Below are 19,401 nucleotides of genomic sequence, written 5' to 3' on the forward strand. Positions count from 1 at the left end.
GCTTAGTAGAGGGAACATAAATAAGAGAGAAACGAACTACGACCAAACTAAACACTAGTAAGCGACTATGACAATTTTAGTAATTTATCGAAGAAACATCATGTTCACCAACGTCCTTACGGATAGGTACTATTAAAAACTCTTTTATCTGAATATGTATGGAAGATAATACACTATTTTTTATAAATATATAAACATATTATCTGGTTAGACAATACCATTTGAAAAAAAAACATAATTATGCAAAAAAACAAGTACAGTAGAACCTCGTTAATTCGAAATCCAGCGGACATCAAAAATCAAATTTCGAATTAACAAATTCCCACGTAATTCGAAATTTTATGAAAAAAAAAAAAAAAAAATACGCCGAAAATCGATTTTCTCGGCCGCCTCTTCAAATCCGGGTGGTATTTTAGTTGTAAATTCGTATTAATACCAATTATTTCTTTATTTTCGCGGTCGATTACCGTAGCAACCGGCCCTTTAAATTCAGATATTCGCAATAAATTCGTAAAAATGCTATATATTTACGCGTAAATCGAGACTTTGCTGCGGATTTCGGTCGCGGCCTACCCTTTAAATTGAGGTATTCGTAAAAATACGATATATTTCCGCGTAAATCGAGATTTCGCGGTAATTTTCCGTCGCGGCCGGCCCTTTATTTCAAATATCTTAATTTGGATTCGTAAAAATACGATATATTTCCGAGTAAAACGAGGATTCGCGGCCGTATTCCGTCGCAGCCGGCTCTTCGAATTCAGATATTCGAAATAAATTCATAAAAATGCTATATATTTACGCGTAAATCGAGATTTCGCTGCCGATTTCGGTCGCGGCCTACCCTTTAAATTGAGATATTCGTAAAAATACAATATATTTCCGCGTAAATCGAGATTTCGCGGTAATTTTCTGTCGCGGCCGGCCCTTTATTTCAAATATCTGAATTTGAATTCGTAAAAATACGATATATTTCCGCGTGAAACGAGAATTCGCGGCCGTATCCCGTCGCGGCCGGCTCTTCAAATTCAGATATTCGAAATAAATTCGTAAAAATATGATATAGGTATTTCCGCGTAAATCGAATTTTGTCGGCAGTTTTTCGTCGCGGCCGGCCTTTTAAGTTCAGATATTTGAAGTAAATTCGTAAAAATATGTCATATTTCGGCATGGATCGAAATTTTTCGGCCGATTTCTGTCTCGCCGTATTTTTTCAACTCGGAAATTCGAAGTAAAGTTAGTAAAAATATGATATATTTCCGCGTAAATTGAAATTTCGCGTCTGATTTCCGTCGCGGTGATGAAATACGATATATTTACGCGTAAATCGAAATTACACGGCCGAGTTTCGTCGCGGCCGACCCTTTAAATTCAGATATTTGGCGTAAACTCGTAAAACTACGACGTATATCCGCGTAAAATGTATTTTATCGGCCCTTTAAACTCGGAAATTCGAAATAAATTTGAAAAAATACGACATTCCAGTGTAAATCGATTCAGATTTACAAAATAATAATACTAATTAGGACGATGTATAACCACGTAAAAATACATTTTTCGGCGTTTTACCGAAACGGCTGACTTTTAGATTCAGATTTACGAAATATTATGATTTATTTTCGCAAAAATCAATTTTTTTCGAATTACACGAACAAATTTTCGTGCGCGGACAAAAATAAATTTCGAATTACGAATTAACGAATTTCGAATTAAAAAAAATTTTGTATGAAAAAATTTTTCAGCGGAAATTTTTTTTGCGAAAATTTCGAATTACGCGTTTTTTCGAATTATCGGGGTTCGAATTAACGGGGTTCTACTGTAAGTTATTACGAAAATAAAATCAGTTGGCACACGGCGAAAAGTATTTAGCATCGGCGATCAAGAAGTTAAGAGATGCCAAAGAAAACACCTCAGAAGAAATATAATAATTACAATAATATCGGAGGATAATATAACTCCCTTTTTTATGAAAGGTTAGCGAAGTAAATTTTTTTATAAATTCTTCTCAAAAATAGGCTGCTTAGCTGTGTCAAAGATGTATCTTGAAAAAAAAAATAAGAACTGCATTTAAAGAGTGCATCAAATTTCAAAGTTAAAATTCAAGTTCTGTGAAAGTCCAATTCAAATTCTGTTACTATCCAAACAACCAGCACATGATGAAATAATAATAGAACTTTCACAGAACTATAATTTCATCTTTGAAATTTTTTAAATTCTGTGAAACAACCCATCCTTAGCTAGTTAAATTGGCCAGAAAGTGGAAGACCCCAACCATTTTGGGGCTTCAATGGGAATAAGCGCCTCCTTCAGACTGAATTCCTGATAACAGTCAAGCCATACATATGAATTATTATTTGTTGTTTGGTTGTACTCACGTGTTGATGACGTATAGCGCCATGTGCGCCAGACACGGCACCAGCTGCATGTTGGACAGCGGGCCGCCGCCGCCCGTATCCTCGTGGAAGGGCCTCTCGCGGGCAAAGCGCAAGAGCAGCAGCTTCAGGTCGTGCACCGTGCACTGGTAGCCGATATCATGGTGGCCCGTGCACTCCTATTTGCAATTGCAATGTTATCAATGAATTTCAATTATTTTTTACCTTAGAGCATTTGGAAGCACTATATTGTTTTATTTATTTGTAGCCTTATATTTGAAATATTTAATTACATGGAAAACAATAACGTTAATTTGACAAGTGTCCCAGAGGTCTTTAAAAATCAGATTTCATTCGTAGGTCAGAAGTAGTGATACAAAATGACGTGTCAGTGGTTAAGGGAAGGGAAAAGAACTATGCATTACTTGAATTTTTTTTGGCATAAAAACATCTTTTCCCTCTTCCCAAATCATTTGAATGCCTCGGCGATCAAGAGAATATAATTTAATGGGAAAGAGCCACTGGTTACAAGTAAGGTTGACCACTGACCTGGAGATAAGTGTTGTGGCGCGCGAGGCAGCTGGCGAAGGCAGACTCCGGCACGTGAGGGCCCCACAGAGGCAGCAGCCCATTGCATCGGGTGGAGGCGTTCTGCAGAGCGGCACTCTCCCATTCATCTCTGATGAACACCAAAACAATCCATCAATTAACAACATACATACTATTTCATAAAATCTTAACTAAGAAAATTCATACTCATATTGACGACCTACATGGTCAAGTAGTTTACAAAATAATATACAGTACATTTGCGGCACTTTCCAGAGTGCCTAAATGCAGTATCATGAGCGTACCTGGAGCGTGCGAGCCTCACGGCGGCCATGTGGCATTCCACGTGCACCACGTTGAAGTGCGTGACAGTCGTGTATCCGAGTGTCTTGCGCGGCTTCACCTCAAACTCCTCCACGCTACACCGCTTCGTGAACGTGTAGATTCCCAGCACCTACAAAAGTAAATATTACATCAAATATACAGGGTTAAAGAAATTATATAAAATGTACAGGATGGCGCAAAATTACTTTTATTTATTTATTTGAATCATTAACTCTTTTCGACTTTTAGATCATATAACTTATAGTATAAGACATAAACTTTAACATTAAATTAAAATTGCGTAAGTAATAAAGGGCACTTATGAGCGTGTAAATAGTAAAGAACATAATGTGTGAAAAAACAAAGAAAATTGAGATCCTGTTAAAGTAAAACAATATTATAATGGCAAAAAATTAGTATGCACTTACTTATGTATAAGAAAATATACGTAACTAACTAAAGATAAAGACGAAGTACATAGTAAATGCTTTTAGATAGGTAAATAAAAAAGTATATTTCAAGTTGAAAAGATGTGTTGTCAGATTACTCTATAAGCTCAAAGCGTTTTATATTTTATTTTATTTTTTTTTAAATTTATTTATTTGTTTGTTACAAAAATATTACAGCATAGATTTTGACTGTCTAAATTATAAATCTATAACTCTATATTGCTCGCCATACAATCCCATACAGACCTGTCAAACCTGAATGATGATGTGTTATAAGTGTGGGCGTGGCGACGATGATGCACCGTGATTTTGCTGCCAGGCGATATTTGAAAATTATGCGACCCCCTAGAACAATTTACGGAGCGCCGTAATTACGCGGCTGTAATCTGTCAAGGTGATAGATCCCATACTAATGAATGATATTCCGCGGCAGTTCCCCAATTGATCTGACCTCCTCTCCTGAGGAAGATTATAGCGTAGTGTGACACCTCAGCATTATGGGTACAGTGTAACGTGTATAGGGCTCAATGGTTTAAATCCGTTATTACTGTTTTATTTAAATAATTTTTTTTGTGGGAATGGTCTATCGAATGCACTTGACGCATCAGGCTGCACTGGGCCGTCACCCATAGAATTCAGTTACACATTAATTACAATACCTTGGTTGGTTGGTACTTGTAGCCCTCCCGGCAGATGCAGCAGATGGCCCCCGCCTCCTCGCCCAGCTCCTGAACTTGATGTGTCAGGCTGCACTGCGCCGTCACCTGCCCCTTGTCGTTGGTGCGCATGCCCAGCGCGCCAAGCTGCTTCTCGCGCATGGCCATGGCTAAACGCTTCTTCTCCTGTAACCATCAAATGTACAAAAGATTATTATTAATTTAAAAGCCTTGATGGGCTTTTATGTTAAATAAACCATGATAATAATATTCTAACAATACGAATTAGAACTTCATCTCAAATTGTTGCCTTATTGCCGAGGATCGTGACCCCTCACTCCAATCGCCCCACTGGGTTCGGTAGTGCGATTGGAGTGAGCCTGGTTAGGCTCCTCCACTTCTCCTGACACCGACGCCTGTGTTACTTGATCTCTCCAATGCATCTATGATCTTCCGCTGCTTCTCCTTCCTTCTACTTTGCCAGTGACCATGAGTTTTTCCAGGATTGAGTTGTCAGTTTGGCGAGCAACATGCCCAAAGCAAATGCTTAAAAACACATAAACTCAATATCTAACCTGTCTGGTGTAGTCGCGTGCCTCCTGGACGCGGCGAGCACACTGCGGTTCTGACATGAGCGCCTCCAGGAGGTTCTCCGCCAGACTGCCGACATGCTCGTCCGAAGACACCTGCTCCAGGCGGTGGACTATGGGTATCACTTTTTCGCAGACAGCCATCTGTAATACATAAACAGAATTAAAATCAAGAAAAAAATATTTATTAACTTTTCGGTAGCACAATTGGTCGAAGCATCCTCCCAACAGGACGAATGTTGTGAGTTTGAGTGGTAATCTTTATGTTTAAAATAAAGACATCATCAGAGAGGAATTTTTTTGCTTGTGCAATGATGAAGGAGTTAGCTGGCAGAGATAATGAACCCACAAGGCCTGGATTCCCACCCGACGCATCCGTTCACTCAGTTACTAACCGGATTATATTATCTAACTCAAATATGGATTCAAACATAAACTAGATCAAGATATCGGAGTTTTTAAGTAGGTAAGTAGGTTCCGGTATGTACCAGAATAGATAATAATTGATTTCTTAACCTTTACAACATTAGACGTTTCAATGTAATCTATCCCATCATGCGTCATTTGATATAATGAAAGCGTTATAGTGAAACTTAATGGATCACAATATATTATGCGACATTCGTGTTCAGGGATAGCCGTAGATGGATCACATATTCGACAGCCGCGTCGATGAGGATAAAATAATTATTTTGACATGTATTCACATAAAGGAGGACTAATAAGTGAGACAAAGGTTTCTGACATTACTGTCACAATGTCCACACTCAAGTAGTCTGCAGGTGAGATGGGCTGATGACTAACCTGTGTTGGCTCGTGGTCCGTGGCCAGCCCCGTCAGGAAGCGGAGGATGTACTTGAGGGCAGGCTTAGAGATGAACTCCTTCAGCTCGTCTGAATCCGTTCGCAGCAGGGTCGGTTTAACGCACGGAGCATGCATCTGCAAGGGGATAAAATATTATAATCCATTCCAGGTCCGTCTTCACTCAATAAACTTCATGCGCTGGTGGTAGATGCTACATTAGCCTGTGGCCTTCGTACATAGGGGAAAATTGCGCTCCTTTGAGCATGTTCACAATTACATACTTTTAAAGTTTTACTTGGGTCAAGTTCTGAAAGTAAGTAAAATAAGAAGAATCAACTCACAGTGATGTAGTCCAAGGCATCCCTGACGATGGCCAGGCTGATGAGGTAGTCCTTAAGGGTTCCACCGATTGCATTACGTTCAATGCCGCTGCACAGCACGCAGAACAGCTCCAAGCGGAACTCTTCCTCGGCCCAATGTTCCGAGTCAAACTTGTTCAAGTCCAAAACCTTGTACAAACAGAATAATTAGTAATTAACCATCACACTCTTTCCCTACTACCCCTACCCATAAAGCTAGAGAGGATAAACTACCATACAACACACTTTATCTTGGCACACACTGCTTGCGCAATTCATATTCATACATACTCTTCCGTTATTAACTCTTGACATGACCCGACTCAAGTATTTGATTTACTTTATTGTGCTGTTTTTCCAGGGCTTCCCAGACATCTTCCACTATTTAATTTCCTGTCATATATTCTCCTTAAACCTCATTCTCCATTCACTTATTCTATATGCCCAAACCATTTAAGCGTCCTTTTCTTAATCTTATGCATTTTCTTAAGCGTACATCAAGCTTTGCATTTTTTCTACATTTTAACAGTCATAAGTGGTTTAACCATACATATGCCTCATGGATCTCATTTTTACAGCATTCAGTATATTTACATCTTTCCTCTGCCAGTTCCATGCCTCATTGTAGATATATGGATCTACGTTATGGTCTCCCTTTTACAATATTCATTCCGATAACATTGAAAAGATTCAACATAAGTTCCTGAAGTATATAAACTATAAATTGCATATTCCTGTAGAAAACATTGATTATAACTATTTACTAGATAAATTGTCCCTATTAAAACTTTCAGAAAGAAGAATTAACAGAGATTTAATAGTTCTACATAAAATACTTCATTAAAAAATTGACTGTCCTGAGTTACTCCAATTAATCAGCATCCACATACCCAAAAGATCTTGCCGAAATTTACTACCGTTTTATTTTTACAACACCAGGACACTGTCTTATCAAAATTCCCCGATTCCAAGACTTCACAGTCTCGGAAATAAATACTCTGATCTGGGAGATATATTTCATCTTAAAAATAATCAATAAAAATATTGTTTATTTCAATTCTTTTATATATCGAGACACAAATAGACATCTATAATTTCCGCAATATATATGTTTTAATTTTTATTTTGAATATATATTTATGTGAGACTTCTTATCATTTTTACTAATGTATCTTATTTTACTATATGCTTTTGCTGTAACATTTAATATTTTTTCGTTGTATTATGTTTCCTTTATTGTTTTAATTTTGTAGAATTTATAATAACTGTGATACTCTACTATTAAACTTTGTAGTGTGTAAAAGCCCATTAGGGCGTGTAATAATAAATAAATAACATATAATGATCATGCCATTATGTTTGTCAGCTGATAACAGGGTGCAGGGTCATCAGAAAGTCATTCAGAACTCACCTGCTTGAAGTGCTGGCAGAGATGCGCCATCTTCAGTTCGTTTCCATAAACCAGGGCCGCTAACACCCTCGTCAGGTGAGCCAGGGCTTCCGGGTTGTTCCTTATACCTGTAAATTTCACATATTTTATTACGTGTTTACAAGTAATAGTTCATCAAGAAAATTTACAAAAAGAAAATAGAGTACACTGTGATTGTTTACATGGTTTTAAATGATAACACCAAGATCGAAAAAGGTGGGAAAAGTAATGCAATAAATACATTTACGAGCAGAAACACGAGCCGAGCCTCGAATTGTGAGAAAGAAACAAAGCAACAGCAAATGGCACGAAAAGCCGCTTGCGGTTGCTTCGTTCCATTCCCATAATTCGAGGCTCGGCTCATAGATGTATATGCAGCATTACATATCAAAGAATTAATTATCTAAAAGATTTTAAAGCAAAATGCAAAACTCATACTTAAGCAAATTAGGAAATATAAAAATGTTAAGAATTGAGTTAAAATGTCAAATTCAATCATAACCTCACATTTGAATCTACTACAGTTTGTTCTAAATACATTATTGCCATAGTAATAAAAAAAATTGTTCCATAATATTCAGTGTTGTGCCAAACGTTGGGGCAGACGGTCGTTTTGAATGAATAGTGTGTCTGGTTGTCCATGGTATTCGGAGCATTCTTAATTTTTTTCTCCAGGAATTTGTGTGAAGTGTAGTATAAAGGTTTCACTCACCCGGACACTCGGTGCAGTTGAGGAGGGTCTGAACGTATTCTGGCCCTCCAAAGGTCAGGGAGAACTGCAGGAAGGACTCCAGAGACTCTCCAGCTGCCACCGACAGGATTCGATCCATTATCTGGAAACAAAAAAAATATTTATTGAAGGGAAACTCACATTTATTTTGAAATCAAACTTTCAAATAACACAAAAAAAAAAACACATTGTAAATTTGTAATACAAGCAATACTAATATTTTCAGATAAGCACATGCTTTATCTGAAAATTCTATATGAGTAGTAAAAGGTCTAGGGTTTGCAGTTAATAAAATAGTAATGTAACAGCAGAAAAATTGGCAGACCACTCTAGGCATATCACCCACGCCTAACCAGCACTACCATATTACAGGAGGACCACTCTAGCCCGACACTACTCAAAACGACCCTCTATAAAGCATCCCCCAAGATGACTCCTGTGAAGAGCTAATATTTAAAAGTAAAATATAACAAAAAACACAAAATTGAAGGAGATCGCAGTCCGGTTCGCCAAGTCTATTCCCGGTCCGTCTCCTGCTCCAGCAATTTAAGTTACCTCGAGCAGCTGGCAGGTGAGATCTGGCCGCGGCAGCTGCGCCTCGTCCTGGGCGGCAAGCTGCAGCGCGCGCAGCAGGGCAGGCAGCGCAGCAGTACTGTCGCGCGTCAACAATGCCACACAGCGCCGAGCGCGCACGCATAGCCCCAGTAGACGCAGCAGGGTGCGCGCAAGGGGGCGCGCCGCACCACCTGCTCCCCCCGCTACTGCCAGGCGCTCCAGCATCACTTCCAGACCGCCTGCGAAACATTACAGTTCAATTAGTTTTTTGTTAAAATGATTGCAATATTGTTTATTGTTTATTGTTGTTGTTATACGCCCATAGGGGCTTTTACATAGATTATAAATAAGTTTTACATAAGTTATCGAGTTAGAATTTATACTAAGAGTTATAAAAGTGAAGAATTTTAAAAAAATATACAAGTAGTTTTTGAAGAATATGGCGTAAAGAAACATTTTAAACAACATAATATTTAACAATAACAAAGAACAAAATATAATATAAAACATTACAATAACATATCTAATCGTTAAATCTATTACAATAATTTGTATGATTCCACAAAGTGTTGGTTTAATTTGAATTTAAGATTATAAAGGGAATCATGGAATATATCTATAATACCACCAAACTTGTTGCCCAAATCATGCATCCTATTGGTAAGTGAGTTTGACTGATAGTTGGTTTTATATGTGTCGCAAAAGAATGTTGTATTTTGTCTAGTATTTCTTGTCGGTACATAGAGTTTAATAGCAGCAACGATGGCAGGGCTGTCAATAAGGTTGTTCATGACTCTGTATAATAAAATTAGGTCTGAAATGGTTCTTCTGTCAGACAGCGTAATTAAATTAAGTCCATTCATCAAATTTACATAATTAATGTTTTCTATTGGAATTTTAAGCTTGAAATTTAAGTACCTAAGAAATTTGTGTTGAACCCGTTCTAATTTGTTAGAGTGTACTTTATAGAAAGGAGACCAAATAGGTGAATTATATTCCACTTGGCTTCTAACTAGTGAAATGTAGAGTGTTTTCATGCAATCCAATGACTTAAAATCAGTTAGGGTTCTACAAAGGAAGCCAAGAATCTTTAAAGCCTTATTAGTTATATCATCTATATGCGCTGTGAATGTTAAGTTTGATTCGAATATAACTCCCAAGTCACGAATTTGTGATACTGGTGTTAATTTAACATTATTTAAATTATATTCATGTAAGATATGAGAATGAGTTCTGGAAAATCGTATTACTTGACATTTCTCAATGTTCAAAAATAACATATTTTGTTCGCACCATTTAAAAAATTTATCTAAATTAGCTTGTAAAATTAGGCAATCATATATATTTCGTATTCTTTTAAACAATTTTAGATCATCTGCAAAAAGTAGGACTTGTACATCTTTAAATATGTTTACAATGTCATTAATGAATATTAAGAATAATATTGGGCCAAGGTGGGACCCTTGCGGGACACCACTTGTGGCCTCGAATACATAGGATTCTATAAAATTAATCCTGACACAAAGAACTCTATTACTGAGGTAACTAATAATCCATGTCAATAAACTACCTTTGATGCCTAACAGTCGGAGTTTGGATATAAGAATATGATGTCGAACCTTATCAAATGCTTTACTGAAATCGGTGTATATAGAATTGAATATAAGATCATATGACAAGCATCAAACACATAATTACTAAATAAATCAGATCGAATTACTGAATGTAATTTAAGTGAATAACGGAAAAACTATTGACTTACTAATATGAGCTGTATTCTCGAAAGCATCATTTCACAACTTTAAAGTCTTAGTACGGGTTGATTCACAGAATTTTGACAAAAAGTCGCTTAACAAGTTCTGTGAAGGTTCTATTCAAGTTCTGTTATTATTTCAGCTTTGTGAAGCCCCTGGCCAGTAATTATATAATAATAGAACTGGAATACAACCTTCACAGAACTTGAAAATCAACATTGAAATTTGATGAATTGTTCAAATTCCGTGAAACAAACCGTCCTTAGATCGACAGTGTGATCAGCTATCGGAAGGTTGCAATCATCAAAGAAAACATCAGATAGTGTAATGACGGTGTGACTGATGTCTAGTATGAAAGAGAGGGCATGAGAGAGCGACAAGAAAGGACTGAAAAAAGAGTGTGAACGGTTGTACAATTTCTCTTCATCACCTGTTACTCGAGATAATACATTATAGTACATAATTACAGTTTATTGATTATTATTTCGTCATCCCAATTTATAATATAATTAAAGTTATAAAGACTTCTGCATGCGCGGTATGAAGCACTACAATTGCAGTGTCGACCTTGAATGTTCATTTTACCTTCGAATATTACGAGGATAGTTAAAAACAAAAACGTCACTTTGTGGTTTAAAAAAATATATTTTTTAATTTATATAAGTTTCTTGTCAGCCCCCACGGGTTAAACCAACATTACAAATAGTATTAAAAAGGATGTACAGGCATTCTGCCCTCATAACCATGACGCAAAGTTGACTAGTTGCAAAAAACTCTGTCACATTTGACATTGTCACAAATCGACGATTAATGCCATATAGAATCAGCGAAAATGGTGCATCACAGAATTTAAAGAGGCAAATGTAACGAAGGTTCAAATTACAGAGATGATGGGCTGGTTGAATGAGGTTCTGGCATGCATCAAGGGCACTCACCGCAGTCGGCTAGCACGTTGGCCATCTTGTAGAGCTGTTCGTCGTCCACTACATCCTGGCTGGATGCGGTTAGCGTCTCCACAAACTCCTCGGTGGCGTCTCCGAGTAGGCCGCGCATACGATACACCACGCGCATCGCGTCACCCTCGCCTGAAACTGCCCACACCTGGAACAAATGCAAGCAAACAACAGTTATTTTAGTATCAATGCTAAAAACATTGCAGAGGATTCATAAACATGCTGGAAAGTTAGGTTATGGGTTTATTTACAGGTAACAAAAGATATATCAAATTCAAAAAACCTTTACTGTACAAAGGGTTTAGCTTATAGGTACAACCTATTTCTTACAGCTGTGCATCTTTGAGGCAAATCATAATAAATTGCCCTGTTGAACCAGGATCCTCCACTCCTCATGATCCTGTGCTGCATGAAGAGGCTGTTGTGCTGCACTGGTCCAACATACGAGTAATATTCCTCTGCTTCTCTACGCCTACCACTACGCCAGTGATTGAGAGCTTCTCCAGGTCGGAGTAAATGAGTCGCTAGCTCTCTAAAAGGGTGAATGTGAGTACCTTTTTGTAGACATCCTTGACGGGCAGGTCCAGCGACATGATTTTGTTGTTGACCAAGAGTTCCATGCCGTTGTCGTCCTCGAGGAGCGCCACAAGCTCGCAGTCGGCGCAGATCTTGTTTTTCACATCACGCATCAGGGGACCCAGACCCGCCTCCAGCGAAGAGTACGGATTGCCCAGCATTCGCCCCTAAAACGAATCACAACACACAATATTAGCCAGACTTCTTATCAACACCAGGGATCCAAATTCATTCGGTCTTTAGAGAAATCCTTTGATGACCGTGCGCAAATTTGTTTACATTTTGAAATATTGTGAAATTTTTCCGTCTTCACGCAATACTTAACTCTGATGGTAGATGCTACATTAAACTAACCTATCAATCATACATTACTTGAATATCACAGATATCATTTTAATTTATTTTCCATTAGTGGAATCTATATTTACTTTTACCTTGGTTTGAAACTTTGATAGTGTCTTGGGTGAACTAACAAAAATTAAAATAAGAAAAAATACTTCAAATTTTTAAGTCTAGAATCAATTTTTAAATATTTTTTCACTTATAACAATTAACTTAATTAATATAAAAATGAAGCACTGGACTAATTTAATAGCATCTCTAGCACCAGTAGTGGAAAACCGTCTAAGTGTCCTTAAAAAAACAATGTCATTCAGGACTCTCATCTTGAACAGGCCACATCTCTTCACCTTGTTGCTTACTTTGTGTATCTTTTGTCCACTACCTCTTGGTTTATAATTAAATGCCATACCTATAATTAACCACCTTCTGAATTAACTATTTGCACGCGGCCGTATCAACTGTTGTTACGGCAAAAAGTCTATACTCACACGCGGCTGTATCAACAGTTGATACGGAAACTTTGACGGCCGATATTCCAGCGCTCTTTCGTCATAAATGTATTTTTTGCTCACTTGGACATTCGTAGAACTACCACGATGCTGACATCTACAAGAATTTCACAAAAATAAAATTGTATTTCATAAAAAAAGATCGATAATCAAGTGCGCCTCTTCGCGCCTTTTAGTCCTTTAGTTTACATTTTTGTCAACGGATGGCTAGTATGTCTATATTACTATGTCTGTATTACTAGTATGTCATTCACAACTTTTCATAACTAAAAATTATAAGTGATCATGGTGTCCCACTCGTGTCTATCAACGCAGTGGCCTAAGTACACACACGCCGAGTAAATGGCGGGACCACATTCAAAAGATAAGGTACGTCTTTATATGAAATTTTATGTTTTTGTTTTTATAAACATCTAACAGTGTTGACACACGAGGATTTGTTTTCATATCGTGGAGAATAATCTGTTCTGTCTATATAGTCCAATAAATCATGCCAGAAAGCTATAATTTGACATTTAATTGCATGCATAGGTATTTGAAAATATGTACCGCGTACGGGTATAGATAAAACGGAGAAAATTAACGCATTCAAAAGGTTAAGCATCTACCAAATAAGGGTAAGTTTTATAATTATTGTACACATTCCTTAGACGCCACAGTAGAAGCTCTACATTATAAATTCCTAAATTTAGTTGTAGCCTTCTGTAGCAGCAGAAATAAGAATGAGGTACCTGCAGGAAGTCCTCCTGCTGCGGGTCCTTCTCCAGCATGAGGAAGAACTCGCCAATATCGTTTTCCTCAGGGTAGATGATGGAGCAGAGGCGCTCGAAGATGAAGACCGGTGTGCGGAAGTCGTGCAGCGGGTACTTCTTCACCGTCTCGATGCAGACTGCCATGAACTCTGCTGTCTCCGCCTCCGTCCCTGGAATTATACCCTATTATTAGAGCCAACGAGGAAATACAGTTTTTTTTTTAAATATTCACAGACTAACAAACTTGACAATTAAAATATATATTTTTTAATAGTGTGTAAATTTTCATAACTTGGTAAACTTCATTACTATGGCAACACCGAGTGATGCTGATTTCTGAACAAATTATAGTACATTCAAATGTGAGGTTATTTTTGACTGCCGAATTTTACAATTTGACATTTTTGGACAGAAATAAGGATTGAATTATATAATTCAAACATATAATTTTAATTTTGATTTAATATCTAATGTATAAATAAATGTGTAAATGTTGGTTTGTTCATAATCTTAAATCTACGAAAGTTGTCCACTGATTGCTTTGAAATTTTGACACAATGTTGCATTTGAATACGCATATGTTTTTATATACCTATATTATATAGATGTCACCTGTGGCAGGTAAAAACATGCTTTTTAAAAAAAAAACAATGCCATCTATTTCTCTTTCTGCACAGACAGACTGAGCCACAGCAATGCGTGGCGGGGTAAAGCTAGTATCTAATAAGAAATTATATATAATCCCAAGCCATATAAAATAAATTTTAAGTAGGTTAAATTTTAAGTAGGTACTTTATCGCTCTTCTGAAAAGATTATTTTTTAACGAGATAATTATCGGTAAGATATTGGTAACAATTTTGAAAAGATTACGCTTGTATGGACAAACGTACTCGCAAAGGAAATGATGTCTATAAAGTCATGTAAATCTCACCTGTGGTCATCTCTTCGAGCAGCTCAAGCAACTTCTCCTGTGTGTCATCTATGAGCCTCGTCCGCTGCACCACGAGACGACGCAGGGATAAGTAGCCGCCCAAAACGGCGCCCATCAGCCGGCCTTTGTATGCGCGACGAACACCGCTCTCTTCCAGCAACATGGCGAGCAACTCTGTAAGGCGCTTCAGTGCGTAGCCTGAAGAAAGGCAAAAAACACCTAAGGTTAAACGCAATGCGTTATAATCTACATATTCATAGACGGCATTAATAAATTCATTTTATTAAAATACACTTTTGCAAGGTATTGCTTTACAATATTAGAACAAATAATTATTTTTGCAACCGTACATTCGCAATATGAATAAATAGTTTTGTTCCTAAAAACTCACTTCTTTCGAGAAAGACATACAAATACAATATTGTACTGATGATTCAATCTAATATGCTTTCTTGAAAGAATTGAGTTTTTTTACGGACAAAACTATTTATTCATGGTGCGTATGTGCGGGCCCAAACAAATAATTTGTCTTAATATTGTAAAGCAATAGATTGAAAAAAAGCATATTTTAATAAAATAAATTAATTACCGCCACCTATGGACACCTACATTATAACGAGCGTCGCGTTTAACCTTAACAGGTAATCCTTACAATAATGGTCTATAATAATATCGATGATCTAATAAGAGAAATTATGAATATGAGCGTGTTTTGTGAGCATATCCGAAAAAACAATCTTCCTCTCTACATCTCCTTCTCCTCCCCATAAGTGGGGAGACTAGTGAATCTACATAACATTGGAATCGATTTTCTGGTATAACTTAATGATTTGAGCTTTCAATATAGGCTATTGAATTAGGTAGGTGACACATTAGGCATCATAGCTTGGCCTATTTCAGCATTTCGCTCGCCATACTCTACCAATGGGAATGTATGGCGAGCGATATGCTGAAATAGGCCAAGCCACGAGAATATAGCTCGCTATAAGTGTGATCTGTCAGTCTTTTAAAATGCGTCGAAGCGTAGAACCGGCTACAATTTTTTTATTAACCCGTTAGTTGCTGATAAAAATGTAAAAAGAAAAAACAATCAAAATGCTAGGACTGAAAAACTTTTAGGTTTTCTACATGAAGTAGATTCACCAGTTACCCTCTTGTAGTACCAGACACTGGGTATAGTGTAGTGTTGTTACCTTGGGCCAAGTCCGAGGTGAGAGTTGTCTCCTCCAGCTTGTGCAGATGGTCAATCTCTTTGGTCAGCAGCTCGGCCAGCAGCGACAGGACGCCGCGGAGGGCCAAGAACTGCTTCCAGGGGGCTTCCGCAACCAGACCTCAATTCAAAATTACAACTTCATACATAAACAATAATCACTTTATTAATTCTCTCTCTCATGTCTAGTCTATTGCTATTGTAAATAACAGCTACATAATGTCAATGCACAAATCTTTGACCAACATATACCCCAACTATTGGATATGATTGATGAAGAGAGTAACTACATACAAATATTATTAAACACAATGCAACACAGTCAAACTGACTATGTAATGTTTTAGCAGTTTTGGTGTTAAATAAACAAAGAGATGTAACAGTTTATGCGATATTATGCATAATTTGAAATAGTTTGTTGGTTTTGTACCTTTCTACAAGTAGTCATTGATTTTCCTCTCCGATACGTAGAGTCTAGTGTCAAATGATTTTGTCTGTGGCAAGTAAAATAAAAGTAATAGTTATAACAGTCCCAAGGTTCTAACAATAGTTGCAACTTCCTAACATTGAGATTTCCAAAATATGTTTGGTAATAAGTTGGGTATTCAAGCGATAGATGACACTAGTCATAAAGCTTACTCCAGAGTCCGACAGATGTCGCTAGAGTGTAGAAATTGCCTGTGGGATATTATTATTGACAGACAACAAGCTTCTAGAAACAGAGAATTACCAACCCTCGGGTAATGAACAGTGTTGCTAAATCCAGACCTAATTAATTGTTATGTGAATAAACACAATTATAGTAAAAGAACCTTTTACTTTATTCAAAGAGTTCCCAACACAGAAATCTGAAGGGAAGCAGAGAAATAACACAAATATTATTAGGATCGTTATTATTTTTGTTAGTATTTGCGTCAACGCCGGCGTTATTTTGTATAACTAACGATATCGGCATTTATTTGAATGATCATCTACACTCAGTTTCAACAAAAAGTCCTCAGTTAACCATACACATGGTTCCATCACAGAGTAGAGCTAAATATTCTAGCTATTTTGCTGGCCCTGGACTCTGTAAGCATCTGGTCCAACAGCTAATTTAATGCATCGATTGCGCAACTGTTCGAATATCGATAAAGACCGTGGTTATTTAAACAGTTAAGTACTCACTTTGGTAGAGTTGCAGGAACTGTTCACTGGCTTCTCCAGCCTTCCCGATCTCTGGTAAGAAGTTGGTTAACAGCACCAGAACCTAGAACAAAAACACACACATTATACAGTGAACCGTTTTACAAGCACATGTGCGCTCCACTTTTTATGAACATGTTTTGCGCTTGTGCACATGAGTAAGCTCTAGTACCGTCCACGCTGGAGGATTTTGCAATGGAATTTTAATGCTTCGAAAAATGTGCAATTTTATCCTTGAAAACTGCATAGAGAACAAAATCAGAATCGCTTGCGCTAATGTCACTGTAGATTCTACCGTTTATTTCATAAATGTAGACTCTGACAGCTTACGAAATAATTTGTCTACGAATGACAAAATTCATTTACCTCAAACAGCATCGCAAAAATTAAAATATTTGAGTTTTCAAAGTACATTGTATAAAGGTCATTACTCCTTGGAAAACACATTTTAATTTATTTTTTTTCATGTAGAGTATGTATTCAGTATGTAAAACCAGTTAATATATTTGTACAGATACATTTTTTTGGCAGTTATTTTTTCTTCTATAAAGTTAAGTATTCTGGCCTTACAATACAAACATGAATGAAATATTGATAATAAGATACATTATATAGTAAACATAAAAAAATAAATACATAGTTTTATCCTGATATTTGAACAACATTCATCAAGGTAATTCGCCAGCGGTTCTGAATATCTCGCCCGAGAGTCGGAGTTATTATGACTTTTTCCTACTTCAATGTTAAACAGGTTAAATAGCATTCAATATTTGTTGAATGTTAAATAAGGCAATTAGCTACAAAGTGAAGAATTAACAAAGTACCACTGGACCATTATTTAGTTCCTTTAGTTGCAGAGATCCACTTCAGATAGGGGAACTGTTGTGATATAAAATTAGTGGATGCTGATGATGTTAATTGATGACAACTTACAGCTTTGGTCCTCTCGTAAGAGGTGCAGAGGCTCTTCACCATGAGGCATGCCGTGTCCCGGGCCATCTTGCTGCTGGGGTTGAACAGCACTGGCTGCAGCCAGCCCCCATCTCCCAGAGAAAGCGCTATGGAGCCAACGTTGCGGAAGGCCTAGAAACAGACACAAACAACGGTTAATATTATACAAACTCAATATGACCATGCGACAGTGAAACAGGACAATGCAAGGCTCATGAAAGCATAGTGAACAAGATCAAGATAATGACGCTTAGATAGTATGTAAAACTAGTCTCATGCATGCGCTCTCTCATGGTTTGGCCTATTGCACTGTATCGTTTGTCATTAAATTCCCCGGTGATGTTACCTTGTCCTTCCAGCGAGCTGTGTAGATGGCGGCGAGGCGGTGGTCGCGTCCAGGCAGCGGCGGCACGGCGGGGGCGGCGGGGGGTGCCCTGCGTCTCCTCCAGTCGGCGTAGGACACGCGCCCTGCCAGCCAGGCACCCAGGTCGAGTGGTGGCGCTTCGGCAGGGCAGGTGGCGTCCTGTGGGCGGGCGGCCGGTGGCTGCATTAGGTGGTGTAGGTACTGCAGGCAGGGCAGCGCCACCTGCTGAAGGGCGTGGGCGTCCTGCGCCGCGCCCGACGGTTGCAGGGGTGGCGGGCAGCACTCCTCCCCCTCCAGGGTCGCCAGGGGTCCCAGCTCGTTGGACAGGTAGGGACAGCACCTGGGACACGACCATTAGCTTTAGTAAAGGGATATTCACATGTTGTAGCACAAGTGTGGATGAAAATGTGAAACTTACCAAACCCAGAGTCTGATGATGCACCTGAGACGGACTTCCCAACACTCGGCGCAGTCTTGTATCTTCACTAGACCTCCCAGTAAAAGTACAAGTGGTCTAACCTGAAAATTCAAACCAGAATAACATTTATTATTACTAACCCATTTCGTCCTAAAGCCGGGTGTCATGGTCCTAAAGATAACAAAATGAATAGCATCTGCAGTGATTTGAGATTGATCACCAAATTAACTTCTTGTTGGAAGGTGGTAGTAATTTATATTGTAGATGGATTATATTATTTAACCTTATTTAACTGGTGTAATTTGTACTACGATAGAAGTTACAAGCTCGGAAGGTATGGTGGTAAAAACCAGGAACATAGCAGTCATACGCTTTTATTGCACATTCACTATCTCTTTTATAAATTTAGACATGTCAGCATCTAATAATAATTTGTGTAACATGTAAATTAATGTGGCAAAGTAAAATTTTCAATTCCCTTTTCATGGATTTCAGTTGTTTAAAAAATACTAAATCTAATTTTCGTACTTCTTATAAAATGGCAGGAAGGGACTGCGGCGCCAATAAGTAAGGACCGGTTGTTTGTAGAATTTGAACAATTCATCAAATTTCAACCTCAATTTTGAAGTTCTGTGAAACAT

General features: G+C 37.8%; 1 protein-coding gene across 2 annotated transcripts in view; it reads right to left on the reverse strand.

Annotated features, from left to right (window-relative positions):
- Window positions 1-19,401, reverse strand: part of poe (E3 ubiquitin-protein ligase-like protein poe) — a 133,893-nt gene that overhangs the window by 3,125 nt on the left and 111,367 nt on the right. For both annotated transcript variants that reach the window (XM_089633226.1, XM_089633227.1), the window contains exons 69-87: window positions 18,761-18,861; window positions 18,325-18,682; window positions 17,961-18,110; window positions 17,010-17,091; window positions 15,826-15,963; window positions 14,633-14,830; window positions 13,680-13,870; window positions 12,076-12,264; window positions 11,504-11,669; window positions 8,815-9,053; window positions 8,242-8,362; window positions 7,512-7,618; window positions 6,083-6,250; window positions 5,742-5,876; window positions 4,923-5,081; window positions 4,351-4,533; window positions 3,224-3,372; window positions 2,919-3,048; window positions 2,373-2,548 (exon numbers count right to left, since the gene is read on the reverse strand). In XM_089633226.1, the coding sequence (XP_089489352.1) occupies window positions 2,373-2,548; window positions 2,919-3,048; window positions 3,224-3,372; window positions 4,351-4,533; window positions 4,923-5,081; window positions 5,742-5,876; window positions 6,083-6,250; window positions 7,512-7,618; window positions 8,242-8,362; window positions 8,815-9,053; window positions 11,504-11,669; window positions 12,076-12,264; window positions 13,680-13,870; window positions 14,633-14,830; window positions 15,826-15,963; window positions 17,010-17,091; window positions 17,961-18,110; window positions 18,325-18,682; window positions 18,761-18,861 (3,140 nt within the window). The remainder of the gene's footprint in view (window positions 1-2,372; window positions 2,549-2,918; window positions 3,049-3,223; window positions 3,373-4,350; window positions 4,534-4,922; window positions 5,082-5,741; window positions 5,877-6,082; window positions 6,251-7,511; window positions 7,619-8,241; window positions 8,363-8,814; window positions 9,054-11,503; window positions 11,670-12,075; window positions 12,265-13,679; window positions 13,871-14,632; window positions 14,831-15,825; window positions 15,964-17,009; window positions 17,092-17,960; window positions 18,111-18,324; window positions 18,683-18,760; window positions 18,862-19,401) is intronic.

This window comes from Hesperophylax consimilis, chromosome 7 (genome assembly GCF_061612785.1).
Source record: "Hesperophylax consimilis isolate HC1 chromosome 7, BYU_Hcon_1.0, whole genome shotgun sequence".
Classification (NCBI taxonomy): domain Eukaryota; kingdom Metazoa; phylum Arthropoda; class Insecta; order Trichoptera; family Limnephilidae; genus Hesperophylax; species Hesperophylax consimilis.